The sequence below is a fragment of the Vitis vinifera genome, chromosome 1, assembly GCF_030704535.1.
Source record: "Vitis vinifera cultivar Pinot Noir 40024 chromosome 1, ASM3070453v1".
Classification (NCBI taxonomy): domain Eukaryota; kingdom Viridiplantae; phylum Streptophyta; class Magnoliopsida; order Vitales; family Vitaceae; genus Vitis; species Vitis vinifera.
This window is the reverse complement of record NC_081805.1, coordinates 9,957,425-9,975,575: the sequence shown is the minus strand read 5'-3', so window position 1 is coordinate 9,975,575 and position 18,151 is coordinate 9,957,425. Positions and strand designations below refer to the sequence as shown.

Below are 18,151 nucleotides of genomic sequence, written 5' to 3'. Positions count from 1 at the left end.
TGTTAAGTTTTTTTTATATATTTCTTAACAGAAACAAAATATTGAAAAACAAACAATTTAATATTCAAGGATATTAAGCATTTTCCGCATATTTCTTACTTTTTATTTTTAAAAGTAGAAAAAGTAAAATTCTGTATAAAAAATGAAAAAAATTTGTCTTGGAAAAATTACTGTCTCGCTTTCCCTGGAGATGGAATGTTGTAGATATCACAAACAAAAAAGGTATTTCTCAGATCATGACACTTTGGGAAGCTTTCATGCCTCGAAATTGAAGGATCTGTTTTTCTATCTGCCAAAAATCTCATACCACTCTCGATCAAGACATTCCTCTTTGTATGTTGAAAGCCACCCAAAATAAATAAGCCTAACTCAAGTAAACAACATGGCAATTGGAACCCTATCAAAAATCATGGTTTCTCCGAGAATCCATGATTCAAGATCAACTTTTGGGAAACATTTGGTACCATCCACAAAAGCCCCTCAACGAAACCTCTATTCCTCCTTAAGCTTGATATTAGAATTCCCAAGTGGCTGCTGCTCACATAAACTACACCAGGCCTATGGGTTTGTTTTTAGGTTGTTGGAGACACATTACATATTTGAAACAGTTGCAGGAAATCTGATAGCACTTTTGGCATCTGGTTGGAAACATATCCGGTCATCTGTCTCAAACCGTTTCCTACTAATCCAAAAAAAGAAAGAATAATTTAACATGCGGCATGGAAGACTGTTAAAACAATGTTTTCCATGCAAAATTATATTACAGTACTACATTGATACAAAATTTCTGCAGACAAGTCATGACTAAGGGGGCTCGCAAAGGGTTAATGCTGATCGGTGATGGCTGTTCCCACAGCATAGGATATCGGCTCCAGATAGGGACTGTGACAGTATTTACATGGTATCTGAGCAATACTTTACAGGTCTGAGAGGAAGACAAACGTCATGAGGGGTATCTTCTTTGTGAAGAGATGAAAACATACTTGGATTTCTCTATTCATGTTGTTATAGCTGGCCCAACCTTTCCTGATGAAACACAAGAAAAACAATCAGGTCTTGGATGGATACAAACACAGCATTAGTTTACAAGACATAAATCACAAAAGAATCCCATAAATAAAGCCAATTTGGCACAGCACCTCAAACATATAAAATGCCAAGGAAAAAAAAAACCTTTATACAACTTGAAACAAGCCAAATAAAGCTACACTTCAGACGAAAGTTTGGTTTCCATGCAGCCTCTTACGTTCATTTCTACATGTGCTACCTTTCTTCCATCACTATTACACGATAAAGGTTAACACTACTGTAATAACTCCAGAAGTTGAATAACAAACCTGAAGCATTTGCATTAACTTGGGATGTTGCTCTAAGAGCTGGCAAAGTTTATCCCGATCACACAATAAAGACTGTCATGAAGGCAGGAACAATAGTGATTAGAGAGAAATTCTGGAAGTTTGGATCAAATACTCCGAAAAATTCTTTAGGAAGGGGTATATATAATAAAAACCTGAATAGCTTCAGGGGAACTGAAGTACTGTTGTAATGACATCCCTGAATCTTGCTCCAGCTGAGATGAACTATCTCCTTGCTGACGTAGAACTTGATGTTGGCCATGTTCAACTTGCTGCTGTTGCTGCACATGTGGAAAGTTTTCCTGCTGTTGCTGTTGATAATAGACATGAAGAGGAGAAACTTGGGGCTGTTGCAACATCTGTAATGGCTGCACTGGCAATTGAATTGGACTCTGTAGTAAAGACACCCCTTGCTCTGGTTGTTGTGAAGGTTGAACAGGTGGCCTAAGATGCTGAGGTGGCTGTGGGGGACGTGGAAGCTGTGGTGGCTGCAGTGGCTGCAACTGAGCAAAAGATTGTATTGATTGAATGGAAAGTTGAGGAATGGGAGGATTCTGTATAGTATTTGATGGATTCTCGCCCTGCTGCTGGGTTGTGGTGCTTCCATAAATGCTTACAGGTATTGAAGCAGGCCTACTGAAAACCAAGGGAGGCACTAGTGGAGGAGGATAAGAAGAAAGTCTAGTCCCTGATGCTGAGAGGTTGCCTAATCGAGCATCAGTTAAAGATGCACCAGAGATCTGAGGAAGATCAGTTGTTGCACCACTTGTTTGATTGTATACTGACGATGAGGAAACAGAAACTTTTAAAGATGCTAAAGTAAATGGAGCAGCCGAAAAAGGAGGTGGGGTAGGAGGAAGTGGAGGTGGAGGCCTAGCAGATCCACTGGGTGAAGAGAGTGAGGCCCTTGAGTATTTAGAATCTGGCATTGAAAGGGAAGAAGCTAATGATGTAGAACTGTTGGTGAAAGCAGAAAGATACTCTGACTGAACCTGCAAAAAAGGAGGATTGAGTAACTCCATAAATGTAGATGAACAAGACACAGACAAGAAGCCTGCGGCAGAAGCATGAACAGGTATATTCTTGCTACAGTTTATCTTTCTCTTACTTGGAAGGCAGTGGGCAGTGGTGGCTGCACATCTGTTGCAGTGTTCACAAATGAAGATGATTGACTCAGAGCAGGGTCAGGGGCTTGAGATATTATGGGTGAGATCGTTGGTGGTGGCGGCATTGGAGGTAAAGGAGGTTGATTCAGCATAAATTTCTGATCATAAAGTCCTTGAGATCCTGTAGCTAGAGCCATATTACCAGCTTGCTGTGAACTGTTCTTCAAGTAGAAATTAGGTTGAACCATCCTAGAATCAACCATTAATGGTACAGATGATACAGAAGCTTTACCATAGGTAGAAGCAGGAAACCCAGAACTAATTGCTGCTCCGGCAGAATCATACCTGCTAGGGGTCATAGCAGGGATAACGTTCTTCATGTCATCAGACTGCTCAAAATACTTCTTTTCTGAAGAAACACTGGGTTCTCGAGTCAATGGCCTCTCAGGGCGGGAAACTGACATCCTTGAAGAAAACTCACTTTCAGGATTTTCATTCACATTCAATGCAAGTGGTGTACCTAAGCGAGAAAACTGACTATTTTCATTCACATCACTCTCTGTCTCTTCAACAATTGAGCGGGGAGAACTTTGCTCAACTATAACAGAAGCAGGCTGCTGCAGATTATCATCTGGTTGGGGAAAAGGTAGTTTTTCATCAGGTTCGGACTCCTCACCATCAAACACAATATCAATGCCCTGAAGATCATCATCAAGATCTGCTTTTATCTGCCTAGATTTATTGAACTTCTCCATATCTGCATCATTCTCCGGAGCAGCATTTTTTGCTTGTGCTGCCACCTCCCCAACTGCCGACACCACAGGGTTCTGGCGTTCTCTCTGTCTGGCCATGAATTCATCTACATGAATTGATGGAGGTCTCCCACCAGTAGTTCCTATGCGTTGAACTGCAATTACATTAGAATTGGAAACACCATCTACATTTCTCTCTCTGGCAACATAGTCATCCACATGCATAGAAGGGGGCCTGCTTGTATTTGGTTTGCGCAGGCGAAAGGTATCCCGGCGGCTAGGACCTGAAGAGGCAGAGGGTGGTCCCAATGCCCGTGAAAATGCACCTTGGGCCACTGTTTCAGCTGGGGAATTGTCTCCCCTGGCACGCCTACTTGGGCCCTCCAGTGATGACATTTTCCTCTTTGCTGGAAGAGTTGTCTGCAACAATCTATCGGGTAAAGTTTCTGGACATTCCCACAGAAACTTATCTTCAAGCCCACCTAAGCAACAGTAATCTTCTACCTTTTCAGCACTGTTATCGATCATCTGATGTATCCTTGATGAAAGTATAACATCATTTGGCGATAAAGGAACATCTTCACTAGAAATAATATCACCCAAATCAAGTGAACCAGCAGGATTTTGCAACATCAACAACAATGACTTTGCATAATCTGAAGCCTGCACATCAATGATCATCTTGGTTGGGTGCTCAAGTGATACAGTTCAAGAGGAAAACTAAGCATGTTAAAGAAGAGTGATTTGAAAATGGTTGTACCCGACATAGTGTAGTCTTCATATCAGATTTAGCTGAATAGTCCTCATCAGTAACCTTTGAACCTAACAGTGTTGTTAATTCCTGTATGTATCGTATGTTTTCTTCAGGAAAATCATCCATCCCACTCAAATCATGAGGTAGGCCAAAAAGGAATTTCATTGCGAAAACCCTATCCAAGTTCAAACTAATCAACAAGAAAAAAGCTATTTTTAGCGCATTAAATGATGTGAAGGAAAAAATGTATTAAAAGAAACATTCATATTGACATGAAGAAACCATAGCAAAAATTAGAGAGCTTAAGAAGAACATTCATAAATGCAGTTATGCAGGAGGACAAAGTAGAGTCTTCTACTTGAAAATTGGAAAGATAAATCTATATATTTATATATAAAACTGAACATCCAAGGAAACAAACCTTGAAACTAGAATACCACTCAAGATTTAGTAGGGAACTCATGATGATTTAGTAGGGAAACTAGTAGTGGACTACTTCTAATCAAGGATAAAAATGTCGGTTTTCATGGAAATATCAGTGGTGGGATTTTATGGATACATCGGGATATATCGGAAAATATCAACGAAAATTTTGGCAAAAAATATCAGTGAGGTAGATATTGGTCAAAACTCAGAAATATTAGGGAAAACTCCAAAAAAAAGATTGTTTTTATTAAAAACAATATATATATATGACACAATTAGTGATGTTCGATAATAATATGCAGAACTTAAAAACAAATTTTAGACTAATTTATCTAACTCAAATGTATTTAATAAAATAAAAGAAATAATGATATATTTACAATTTTTTATTTAAAAATATTTTAAATTTCATTTATAGGTTTATATTTTTCTTATATTTTATTATTATTAATATATAAAAGATATAAAAAACTTAGATTATCATGATAATTTTTATATTTTAACAGTTAAACGAAATTTCAAAATAACATAATTAAACACGCACTCTCAAGTCACAAATCAGAGTAACATAAATCCTAGGGCCTCTTCTAATTGTTGCTTTTTCTTATCAAAGCAGTGCCATGTCCATCCTCTAATTTGTCCCTTGATTCTTGCACAAACCACGTGTACTATTCTCCCAACCAATTTGAGTTTATCACTACTACTCAAAAGGAAATCCATACAATACAAGCAAGGGAAACTCATTCTGTCACATTAAAGATCAGACATCTCTCCATCAGCTAACATCCTCTGAAAAGCGATTTCCCTTGCGCTTTCAGTCTCCAAATAACTAAGCCTCAAACCTTATGAATAAAAATCATCAAATCATGATGAAATTGGTACAGCTGATCTAATTTAGTCAACATATCAAATGCCATGTTCCCCCAATGTCTTTTATAGAACGGCTTCATATTCATGCACCCAAAAACAGTGTCAGCTACTTTCCTTGTTTCTAATCTGACCATGCGCCCTTTCTTTATAGTATAATTTTTAGTTCTGAAAATAGAAAGTGAAATTATCTGATTTCAATTTCTTATTAATAAACAAAGAAAGATTTATTAACCAGAGGTAGCTCTGTTTTTAAATGATTTTATTCTTTATACAAATAAACATTGTCACTTATCATTTAAAACTTGTTTACACTTTTAGCATTGTTATTTTCTATTTTCAACCTATTCCATCACATTACATGGACTAAGTATCCCACTAATAAAAGTTACGTGTTAATAGAAGATTTTGATTTTCTTTTTTCTTTTTTAATTTTAAAAAAGAGAGTAATAAATCACTCTAAACAAGACCTATTAACATCAAATTATAACCTCACAAAAAAATGGAATGATTCTACAAGTAGCTACCAATGCATGAAGGATGCTCACCTTTTTCCATCCATGCAAAAGCGCAAAGCACCCAAAGACAATGCACCAACAGCCTCAATTGCATAGGCTGGAAAACCATCGCTTGGGTCAACTGATCTCAATAACTTTGTCCAGCAACATAGTAAAGGAGGCAACTTCATCCATTCATATTCATTAAGAACATTATAGTTCCCACCTCTTTCATGCCCCTTTTCTAGTTCAAGTTCTTCATCACTAGAGCGAGCTCGCAAGAAAACAGCCATCAGGGCATTTTGACCTTCATTACATGAACCTAATTCTTTAAAAACTGTAAGACAAGCCAGCAATTCTCTTCCAACAGGTAGAATCTGTGAAACGAAAAAAAGCATTCTCCATCACAATCATGAACACAAGAAAGGAGTACACTATTATTATAGGCAATCGGCTTTGGTAAGCTGTAAAAACAAAGTACCATGAAAAGAAAAAGCTGTTAAAGAAAACATAATTTTCAGGGGCAAAAAAAACAAAACTCCAGCACTAGAGAGGAAAGGAGCTAACAAATCAAGGAAAATAATAGAAAAGTAGTAAGAAATATTAGCTCCACAAATGAAAAAGACATATATATATATAGTTATAAAAAAAAAACCAATAATATTTAGTTGATCAACCTCCACTATATTCTGCATGTGTGTGAGTGTGTGCCTCAGTGCATGTGAAGTCTTGTGTACACGGGTGTACCTATGCAAGTACAAGTTGACAGGTCGCTTTATGTGCTAGTGGGTGTGTGCAAGTGTATATGTTCAGTTTGAAAAATTGACACTCTTGGATGAAATATTGCTGATATGTCGAAAAATTCAGTTGCCAATATTGAAATAGAGGTGATAACCTTTTTAAGCAAAAAACTGCTAGTGTAGGTGATAAATCACTGATTAATATAGTTACCCTTTTATCTATAAAAAAAAAAAAAAAGAAGAAGAAGAAGAAGAAAAAACAAACACTGATTATTGGGAAAAAGATTGGCTGCCAACAAATCAAAACAATTTCTCATTTTCTCTTGCTGAAAATAGCCAATAAATTGGGGATAGATCACCAATTTAAAAAGAAAAAAGAAAAAAAAATTGGACCCCATTCTCTTTGCACCCAATGACTAATCTTTTATTTTCAAGAAATCCAATCGATGAACTGATTTTGGCAAGAATTTTGGTGAAATATATAGGGTAGCTATCACTTTAAATATAGGTTATTTATCCCTTTAATTTTATCAATTTAAATGAGGAAATATAGCATATTTTCACTTTAAATAACCAAAAATCAAGGAAATATTTTATTTAACACTTTGTTCATCCAAACAAATACAATGATTTATATGATATAATTTTTAGTAAAACTAAGAATATTTATGTATTTTCTATAAAATTAAGAACATTTATACATTTCATTAGTTGAAGTTCATCAAACTTACTATTTTTCTAAGTAAGTTTTCAATCAATTACCGAAACTTCTCCAACAAACATCATCACAAGCAATTTTTTGTAAACTGAATATTATAAGTTGAATAAAAGTAATGAACTAAATAATGAACTATTAATAAAATAATTATTCTATAAATGAGAAGCTCTTTCATCATATTCTCCATGCTTTTGAATAGAAAAAAAATCATGTCATAAACAAATCATATTTGTAAATATAAAATTGTAGAAACATGTTGTCCATTATTAAAGGGGGTCTATATTTTACAAATAGAATAACAGGTTACTAGTAGTATAAATAGAAGGCTTGTTTATTCCAACTTTCATGAAGTTTAAAACGTCAAAGCACCAATATAAAGCTTTTGTCAATACAAATTTAAATTTCATAAATTGATTAATATTAGTGAATAGTTTCTTTTAGAGTGAATTATTAAAATCAAGTGTGAAAAAAAAATATTCTTATGTTTGTCAAAAAGAAAATAACAATGAGTACAATCAAATTTTGTTGAACAACTAAAAAGTAGTCTAATTTGTGCATTATTGATTGTTTTGTTAGTTTTCAAGGTTTCATTCAAATCCATGTTATTTTGGTCAATTTCTAGATTTTTTTTTTTTCATTTTTTTTTACGGATATTTTGATTCAATATCAATATTTCCGTCAATGTTTCCTTAAAATCGAACCATCTATATTTTTGTCCATCACCATTTTCATCCTTGAGATGATATACACTAACAATAACTTGTGCAAGGTCCCAATTCAAGTTTCCAAAAAGACATGCACTCAAATCCCACAGCTAACAAAAAATAAGTTCAAAGCCTAGCATGGATAAACAAAGCCCTATGGTCATTTCAACAAATGAAAGGAAAAGGAAACATCAAGGTAAACTAAATATTGATGGTCATTTTGATATATGACAAGAAATGGAAGCACCCAAGTAACACCAAATCAATGACAAAGATGGGCACATGAGCACACACACATAAAGGAGGAAAAGAAAACAAACAAATGATGAAAAATGGAAGCATCCAGGTAGTACACAAAAAAAAAATGACACACATGGGCACATGATAGCACACACATAAAGGAGAAAAAACCGTAAATCATCCGGGGATACAATCCTATAAAAATCTTTGACAACAACAATCTCTTTTGTTGAGGAATTTCTCTTGAAATATTGAGATTTCTTAACCTCCTACAAGCCCTTTTATCAATACACGACAAAAAGGTGTTTCATTACCACGTTGGAATTTTGAACAACACCGCCTTCCAGTCTGTATGCAACAACAAAAAGGCTTAGAGAAGCATTTAGCGAGTTTGATGGGGCCCAAACCACCGCCACAAATGAAGAGAAATGAAAGAATCGAGTTATTATAACAGTAGTTGTTAACATGCAAAACATATCATGTATCGCTTTTAAATTTTTCCACATCATGTATCCTATTGTGTAGCATAAGCTTTTTTATATAGGGTAAAATAAGTAGAAAGACTATATAAACATGTGCATATATATCAAAAGTACGAAATATAGAGTAACATATAACTAATTTCATGAAAGATAGTAGGATTTAAAGAATTAAACTATATCATACCAAATGAAAACATAAAATACTAAAGTTTTAAAAAGTTTAATTTAACAAAATATGAATTTAATTAATAGGTTTATTACAAAGTCCACAAAAATAAACTTGTTAAATTTTTAGATAAGATTTTTAGTTCCAAATTCTAACTAAGAACGGGTAATTATATGTGCTCACACACTAAACTTGCAATGAGGGAGAACACTCTCAACACAGGCTAGAAAGCATAAGTGAAGTTACCTCCTTCACAACAATATATCTATTTATAAATACAACTTATCATACTAGATGGACCCAAATCTTTCACAAAATCATGATTAGATTTTAGATAAGATTCCTTAGCTTGATGAGGACACATGTCCTAAGGAGGAGAAGGAGTCATCCTCTCTTTAACTTCATACATCTTTCAGCTTTAAATCTTGCAGCTATCCCTAATTCAGCCACACACCACACAGACAGGCGCACACATGAACACCAAGAGAAACTAGAAGCACAAGCATGGTGTGCATGTACACCAACAAAAAACCATATAGACAACAAGAAGAAACACCCCCACACATATCAAAGAAAGAAAAAGGGAAAACAAAACAAAAAAACCACAGATGATGAGAAATGGAAGCATCCTGGTATCATAACTAATTTAGTGACACATGCATGCACGCACCAAGAAAGCAAAAAGAAAACCAAAACCAATAGATGATGAGAAATGAAAGCATCCAGGAACTATACATAATTCAGCAACACACAGGTGCACACATGCATAACAAGAAAGAAAAAACCATAAAACACAGGCAGGGGCATGCATGCACCAAGAAATACACACACACACATTCCATAAGTATAACAGGTTGATCCTTCCATCCATGGTATGAAAATCCAAAGAAACTTTTCGTACCAAAAAAACATCATGGTGCTGATTCGGTTGTTTTAATCAGCACTGAAAAGCCTATTGCTGAATCATCTTGCTTGTACATAACAATGTGGTAAAGCAAAAGCATTTAATGAAGACAAGAAGTGTAATAAAAAAAAATAGGTTCCATGGCAACAGATAATAAAAGCATAAGCCAATGTATATTATCAGTAACAATCCAGTTCATCCATAAGGGAAAACCTGAAAAAAATTCAAATAAATAAAGCCCTCTTTTATGGAGAGAAACAAGAAGTTACCTGACATAACTTCAGCAGATAGGGCAAAATCAATGAACAATCTTCACTACTCAAGTGTTCAAAATCATTCCTAAGAGAACCACAACAAGAATTTCCACAAACCGTCATTAAAATATTTTCCACAAAAAAAAAAAAAGTTAAATAAGAATGTAAAAACAAATGCATCATCTACTCACTTAGCATAATTCCCAATGTAATGCCGAGACATATGAGAGCCACAAATTAGTGATAAGGACTTGCATAGAGGGAGGCACCAACTGAATGCAGTGAGACTACATTTAGCAGAATTTCTACCATCTGACAACTGTTTTCCATCTGATTCAGTGGCATCAACACACCTCTCAAGTGCTTTGATTAGCATCTGAATGGCACCTTCCTTTAATAGTAGTGGCTGATAAGGGGAAAAATGATTGTAAATCTGATCATTCATTTGTAAGAAAGTTTTGACACTGATAGCTTTTAAGGGGTGGAATACCTTGGCACATGGATGCTCCAACAAGCAAGCAAGAAAATCAAGCAATCTGTAAATCTGAAAAACAGAGAAGAGATATTTTTTTTTTTTTTTGATAAGTGAAAAACAGAGGAGATATTAAAAGCCTTGGACTTGGAAAATTCCAACAGAGAGAATATAATCACCTTATAAGCATCCACATCTGTTTGACAAGATGACTCGGAAAGGCGCATACGTATCCATGACATGATGGGTTGCAAAAGCAAAGAAGCATTGTCAGCCTTTTGGCAGGCAATTCGAATTATGAAAACTCTAAGCATGTCTTGTATGACCACCAATGACTGTTTCACAGGAATAACATTAGAGAAACACCAGAAGACATAGGAATAAGCATATCCAGAAAAACACTAATACTGCATCCCATCCCAATCCCTCCTATAGTACCAAAGGAAAGAAATCACATACAGTCATTGCATAATGTAGGATAACTTGTGAAATTTTGTCAAGCTGCGGTGTCAATTGGTTAAGCAGCACCTCAGGGTGTCCAGGATGCAGATACCAATTAACCTCTCTCTCCTTCTGAGGCCCTAATAATGTCCCCACAGCCAATGTCCTAACAGCACTCAACAAGGGCATTCCATTCTTCCAAAGCCAGACACCTTCTTCAGGAAATAAATCGTTCTTGCAGAAGAAAAGTAGGAAAAAGGTATTTTAACTGCTGTTCCATGAGGTTTCAATTGATAGATGCTTTTGATAATTCAAGATATTGCATATAACCAAGAATAGTTCATGAAATAAAAAAGCATCACCAGGAGATATCAAACTGAAAAATTATTCCTCAACAAGAAGAAATAGTGAAATGAAGAAGCATTACTTGTTCATAACATGTCAACCTAATTTCAAGTTTCACAGTATTGAAAATCCTATCATCGGTGAAGTTCTCTAAGCAAAATGAAAATGAAAGACTTGCATACCAAAATACATAGCAAACTGCAAGTTTCCTTTGGACCCAAGGCCAGAGATGAAGTAGCTTGAACACTGGCAAGGAGAGAATGAAAAAGGCCAGGAGTCCAACCATATATAGGCCAACAAGCAAGTGCCGACACAAGAAGATTACAGACAGCCCCGAAACCAAGTGCAGCATCAGGGTAAGAAGAGGACAAATCAGCTGCACATGCAGCTAACTTTGGGCTGCAATCACAATGATTTGCTCATATATACATACAATATAGTTATCAAAAGGCGAATAGGAGACAGTTTCCAAATTACCTTACTTCTCGATGCAATCGTAGAAGGGCATTCATTAGTTTTGTATTCCTGTGCTGCTCCTGAGCTTCCTACAAATGGAATGAGGAATAAGCACAATTTTAATTAAAAACAGATGGAGGGATATTCAGGAACCTTGTACATCCAAATATAGTAAAATCCAAAACAAGTTGGTTCTTGTGTTGCCAAAAAGTATCAAATAAACCTGCATACAATCCACCACCCGACAACCACAACTCCCCCATTAAAAAAATAAAAAATAAAAACAAAAAACAAAGAAAAGCAAAAGAAAAATTTATCAAAGAAGAAAATTATGAGTCAATACAAAGAATGGATGAGGCATCATTCAAAAATAAAACAGACAGTAAATTAACCAATAAAAATAATGTACAACAGACACGTACAATTAGTTACTCCAACATTCTAAGCTTCCCTAATCCTGTCCACAAAACCCAAATTTTTGCCACAAACAGATCTCCTATACTACCTTATCTTAAACCTTTTCATAATCAATTTTACATAAATCCTAGTTGCCCTCCAACTCAAATTTAGATTGTTGGGAGTTTCTACCAAACAAGTGAGGATAATATGTCTTGACAAATAAAACCAAAACAAGAATAAGAATAGACAAAATTCATAACCAAATGTCTACCAACTTTGCAATTGTTGGAGCACCAATTCGATGCAAAGAGTGGACCATTGGATAAGCAACAGGTAGACATAGCAACACATGGTGTGATCAAGGATGAAAATATCAGAAAGTTAAAGAATATCAGTGGTTAGAGTTTATGAAAGTTTTGGAAATATTGGACAAGAAGTCAAGAAAAAAATTTCAGTAAGACAGAAATTGATCAATGGAAATCTTGAAAAAAAAAATCAAAAAATGATCAAATAAGCAATAATGCATATATTGAAGTTGTTCTTTCAAGAATACATTATATGTATAATAAAATTTGAAACAATGGACAAAATATAATGTGCATGGATGAGAAATATGACTTTTGAAAGCGTATCCTCAATGCTAATGTGGAGGTCAAGATTTTTTAAACTAGTTTTTTAACAAAACAATATATGTATGACAAATTCATGAAGAATACAATGTGTTAATAACAAAATCAGGTTAAAAAGCGAATAATGAATACTGAGCTCAAGATAATTTTTATTTTATTGAACTTCATTATTTGAAAACATATTACATTTCAATACTTAAAACACATTACAGATATCAAATAGTTTAAATTTTTCCCCTAAAACAATGTCTCTATCAAAAAAACCAACTTAAAAGTGTTGTAATTAATATTACACATACATACATACATACATACATACATACATACATATATATATATATATAACGTCTTGAAACTAAATAAATTTAATTAAAATTACTCAACTTCTTGTTAATCAATCTATGTTTAACTAACTTTCAACTAAAATTATTTTAAGTTACTTTCAATCCATTAATATTCATTTCTTTGAAAAAATTTAAAGCATACCAATGAAATTATTAATTTTATTGAAACATTTTTATTACAATTTAAATAAAAAATATTCAATCATTTATAAATAAAATTTCATATCAAATATATTTTAGTTGACAATTCTTTTTAAAAGTCTCTTTAAAAAACTTGGACAATTTTTTTTAATAGTATACTTAAATCATTAAAATTATTAAAAATTGTATTTATAATTTCTCATATCAAGTTAATTTTTATTTAAAACTCATATTTTAAATAATATTAAAAATTTTATTTTTTTATTAAATTTTTAGATATGTTAGTTGTTCACTATTTCATGATAACTTTATTTTTTTATTTTTTAAAATAAAAGTAAATGAATAAATATGAGAATAATTTTAAAATAAAGAGATAATTATTCAATAATTTTTTATAACATTTTTAAATAAAAAATTAAAGGGATAAATATGATATAAATTAAAAATAAAGTGACTATTATTGGTGATTTTTTTAGGAATCAACCATTTTTTGGAAAAGTTCAATGAGATTCAATTTCAACCCAGGATGAAAAAATTGAGGGATTTTGCCAAAACCGGAACCACGCTAACAAGAATCTCAAATGAGGAATTAGGTTGCAATGATGAATAAATTCAACTATATTAAACTAAATCTTCCCTTTTAAGGAAAGATGACTCGTCCAACACCTATCTAATACTAATTATCTCCACCAAAAGAACCCAAATACCAAAAGGGTTAGCCACAAATTGTACACCATAAAAAGAACCTAGGAAGGTGTTGACTCTTACCAAGTCTATCCTTTACGCCTGTTCTAAGATAATTGGAGAACTATTAATCATAAGACTAGAGATCAATTAAAATAACATAATCTGAGCAATTCAATATGAGGCCTTTAACAAGCCACATCACTCCAGCTTCATCCATTTGTTGAAGGATTTTAATATCTTTGGCAATCTATGATGTTCACATCACATGCTTTAACTTGCAGATTTAAACAAGGTGGCCCCTAACCTTAAAGGACATATGTTTGCTAAAAGAATAAATTTGGCTTTGTTTTCTGATTTGACTCAATAATGGGCTTACCCTTGAGGCCTAGCTCAAGTGGTAAAGGGATGGGGAGGGTTTGTGGAAGGTTTTAGGTTCAAGTCTCAATGGGGACAAAAATTTACCTATCAAAAAAAATAATGCGCTTTGAAACAAAACATTAGGTGCATGCATTTTAAAGGTCAAGCAAAGTAAGAGTTGGGAAATTGAGTCAAATGCAATAAAAGCCCAAAAAAATTCTTGTAAGTTCCTTTTGACAAAAAGGAACACAAATAAGGAAAATATTTTAGGTACCAGAACTTGCTCAAAGGCTAATGCTGACCCTCTGCCTCAGGCCAACACTTTTATGTTTCTCAAAGAAAGTAAAATTACATTAATTTGTAGCCTTTATGTTTTTATAATTCCAACCGACTTGGAATTGAGGGAAGCTCAATGATCCATCCTGACAAAGTAATTACCACTAGAAAAGAGTTTCAAGAACATTTGCCAAAATTTTCCATATTGCTTTTGTTGAATATAATGAATTTATAGTGTACAATCTTTCCTTTTTAATATAGATCACATGTATGGGAGTTAGGACTCCTAGCCTTGTATATATATATTTTCTCAATTGTAAGTAGACACTACATGAATGAGAATCAAGGTTTTCTTCTCTCTCTCTCTTAACATGGTATCAGAGCCAAGGGAGAAAACCTAATTCTTTCCAGTTTCCCCGTGTCATCAATTCTGGGAAACCTTCCTGTGACCGTGTTTCATTCCGGTCACCTTCTCCAGACCCCAAAGCTTTCCGGTCGGTCGAATCGTCGTCAGAAAACATTCACCGCCGACGACTTTTCCGACGAACTTTTCCGGCGACGTCTTTTTCCGACACCGCAAGGAACGCCTGGAGGAGATCTCCAATTTTTCCCAAAGCACCGGAGCAAGAAAACCACCCACGCGTCGGCCACGCACGTTTTTCCGGCCGGCGCGTGAGCCACTTTCCGGCGACGCGCTTCCTCCTCCAACCTCACCTGACGCCGACTAGCCACCCTTCATACCTGTTTCTGCCATCCGAGCCCTGCATGTGCCTCTTTTGAGGTTCTTTTGCCTCCGCCGACCCTCCGAACAGTTTTTCCGACGTCCTCCGACTATTTTTTCTCAACCCCAATCCCTGCACGTGCCTTGAGAAGTGTTCTTCTACCTTTCCGGTGGTGCCACGGTTGTTTTTTCTTTTCTATTTGGTCTCTCACACGGACGATTCTTCGTTTTTTCCTTCTTCAGCCGCATCTGAAGCCGTATTAGGGCTCTCTCCGATCCAAATATACTTCATTCTCCAGATAAGTGGATATGGCTACTAAAACTTCCATTTTTTCCTCTGTCATATCTGGATCTCCTATGATTACTTCGGAGAAATTGGTTGGCAGTGAAAATTATCTTTCTTAGTCTGCCTCTGTTGAACTTTGGTTTATGGGACAAGGATATGAGGATCACTTGGTTACACAGGAGGGAGATATCCCTAAGGTTCAGCGCATACAGTGGAGAAAGATAGATGCCCAGTTATGTAGTGTATTATGGCAATCAGTTGATCCCAAGATCCTTCTTCATCTTCGGGCCTACAAAACTTGTTTTAAATTTTGGACTCAAGCCAAAGGATTATACACGAATGATATCCAGCGTCTTTATAAGGTGACTTCTGCTATTGTCCATATCAGCCAACAGGACTTGGATCTATCTACTTATATTGGCCAGATTGCCTCCCTTAAGGAGGAGTTCTTGACTGTGATGCCTCTTACTCCTGATGTTGGGGCTCAACAAACACAGCTTGATAAGTTCTTCATGGTCCTTACTCTTATTGGCCTTCGTCCGGATCTTGAGCCTGTCCGCGATCAAATTCTTGGTAGTTCATCAGTTCCGTCCTTGGATGATGTGTTTGCTCGCCTCCTTCGTATCTCGTCCACTCAGACTTTGCCATCTGATAGCATTTCAGATTCTTCTGTGTTAGTTTCTCACACTACCTCTCGAGGAGGACGCAGTAGTAACTGAGGTAGAGGCCAACGTCCTCATTGCACCTATTGCAATAAACTTGGCCACACTCGCGATCGTTGCTATCAATTACATGGACGGCCTCCTCGCGCTGCCCATGTGGCCCAGTCCTCTGATTCTCAGCTGCCTCAGCCTCCGAGCTCCTCCGCATCTCAGGCATCTCAGGCCTCTGTTGCCTCTGTTGCCCAGCCTGGTAATGCTTCTGCCTGCCTTACCCACACATCTTCTCTTGGACCCTGGATTCTAGATTATGGAGCTTCTGATCACATATCTGGTAATAAGGATCTTTTCTCCTCTATTACTACTACCTCTGCTTTACCTACTGTTACCTTAGCTAATGGTTCTCAAACTGTAGCTAAAGGTATTGGTTTGGCCCTTCCTCTGCCTTCTCTACCTCTCACTTCTGTCCTTTATACTCCTGAATGTCCTTTTAATCTTATTTCCATCAACAAAATCACTCGTACTCTTAATTGCTCTATTACCTTTTCTGATAAATTTGTGACCTTGTAGGACCGGAGTACGGGGAAGATGATTGGCATAGGACGTGAGTCTCAAGGCCTCTATCACTTCACCTCGGATTCATCTCCTGCAGTTTGCATTTCCACTGATGCCCCTCTCCTCATTCACAGTAGTTTGGGCCACCCTAGTCTCTCAAAGTTCCAGAAGATGGTCCCTCATTTTTCCACTTTGTCGCCGCTTTCGTGTGAGTCATGTCAGCTTGGGAAACATACTCGTGACTCGTTCCCAAAGCGTTTGAATAATCGGGCAAAGTCTCCTTTTGAGCTTGTCCACACTGATGTTTGGGGTCCTTGTCAGACTGTGTCTACTTTAGGATTTCAGTATTTTGTCACTTTCATTGATGACTATTCTCGATAAACTTGGTTATTTTTAATGAAAAATCGAGCTGAGTTATTCTCTATTTTCCAGAAATTTTATGCTGAAATCCAGACCCAGTTAAATATTTCTATTCGTGTGTTACACAGTGATAATGCCAGGGAATATTTTTCAACCCCATTTACTTCATTTATGTCTCATCATGGGATTCTTCATCAGTCTTCTTGTGCTCATACTCCTCAACAAAATGGGGTAGCTGAACGCAAGAATCGACATCTTGTTGAGACAGCTCGTACTATCCTCCTCCATAGTAATGTTCCTTTTCGTTTTTGGGGGGACGTTGTTCTTACCGCTTGTTATTTGATTAATCGTATGCCCTCCTCTGTTTTACATGATCAGATTCCTCATTTCCTTCTCTTCCCTGACCAACCACTTTATTTCCTTCCTCCTCGTGTCTTCGATTGTACTTGCTTTGTTCATATTCTCACTCCTGGACAGGACAAGCTTTCCGCCAAAGCCATGAAGTGCCTCTTCTTGGGATATTCCAGACTTCAGAAGGGTTATCGTTGTTATTCCCTTGAGACTCATCGATACTTTATCTCCGCTGATGTCACTTTCTTTGAGGACTCATCATTCTTTTCCACCATTTCTGAGTCTCTTCCTGTTTCTGAAGTCTTGCCCCTTCCCATTGTCTCCCCATCTGATGTTGTGCCTCCTCGACCACTTCAGGTTTATCATCGTCGCCCTCATGTCGCTGCTCCTCTCCCTTTTGTTGAGGCACCTGCTGACTCACTTCCTATCCCTTCGGCTTCTCCTACCCCGGCTCTGCCTTCTCCTGATGATTTACCCATTGCTATTCGGAAAGGTACTCGCTCTACTCGTAATCCTCATCCTATTTACAATTTTTTGAGTTATCATCGATTATCTTCACCTTATTCTGCTTTTGTTTCTGTTATATCCTCTGTTTCTCTTCCAAAGAGCACCCATGAAGCTCTTTCCCATCCAGGCTGGCAACAAGCAATGATGGATGAAATGGTTGCTCTGCACTCTAATGGCACTTGGGATCTTGTTGTTTTACC

General features: G+C 36.0%; 1 protein-coding gene across 1 annotated transcript in view; it reads right to left on the bottom strand.

Annotated features, from left to right (window-relative positions):
* Positions 1 to 480: 480 nt before the first annotated feature.
* LOC100246722 (protein virilizer homolog) overlaps positions 481 to 18,151 on the bottom strand; it is a 71,569-nt gene continuing 53,898 nt past the window's right edge. Inside the window, exons 16-28 of the mRNA XM_010654711.3 lie at positions 11,701 to 11,768; positions 11,406 to 11,622; positions 10,897 to 11,112; positions 10,617 to 10,772; positions 10,456 to 10,509; positions 10,157 to 10,371; positions 9,981 to 10,050; positions 5,809 to 6,134; positions 3,974 to 4,157; positions 2,464 to 3,876; positions 1,511 to 2,347; positions 1,338 to 1,409; positions 481 to 1,026 (exon numbers count right to left, since the gene is read on the bottom strand). Of these exons, the coding sequence (XP_010653013.1) occupies positions 1,006 to 1,026; positions 1,338 to 1,409; positions 1,511 to 2,347; positions 2,464 to 3,876; positions 3,974 to 4,157; positions 5,809 to 6,134; positions 9,981 to 10,050; positions 10,157 to 10,371; positions 10,456 to 10,509; positions 10,617 to 10,772; positions 10,897 to 11,112; positions 11,406 to 11,622; positions 11,701 to 11,768 (3,849 nt within the window). The 3' untranslated portion in view covers positions 481 to 1,005. The remainder of the gene's footprint in view (positions 1,027 to 1,337; positions 1,410 to 1,510; positions 2,348 to 2,463; positions 3,877 to 3,973; positions 4,158 to 5,808; positions 6,135 to 9,980; positions 10,051 to 10,156; positions 10,372 to 10,455; positions 10,510 to 10,616; positions 10,773 to 10,896; positions 11,113 to 11,405; positions 11,623 to 11,700; positions 11,769 to 18,151) is intronic.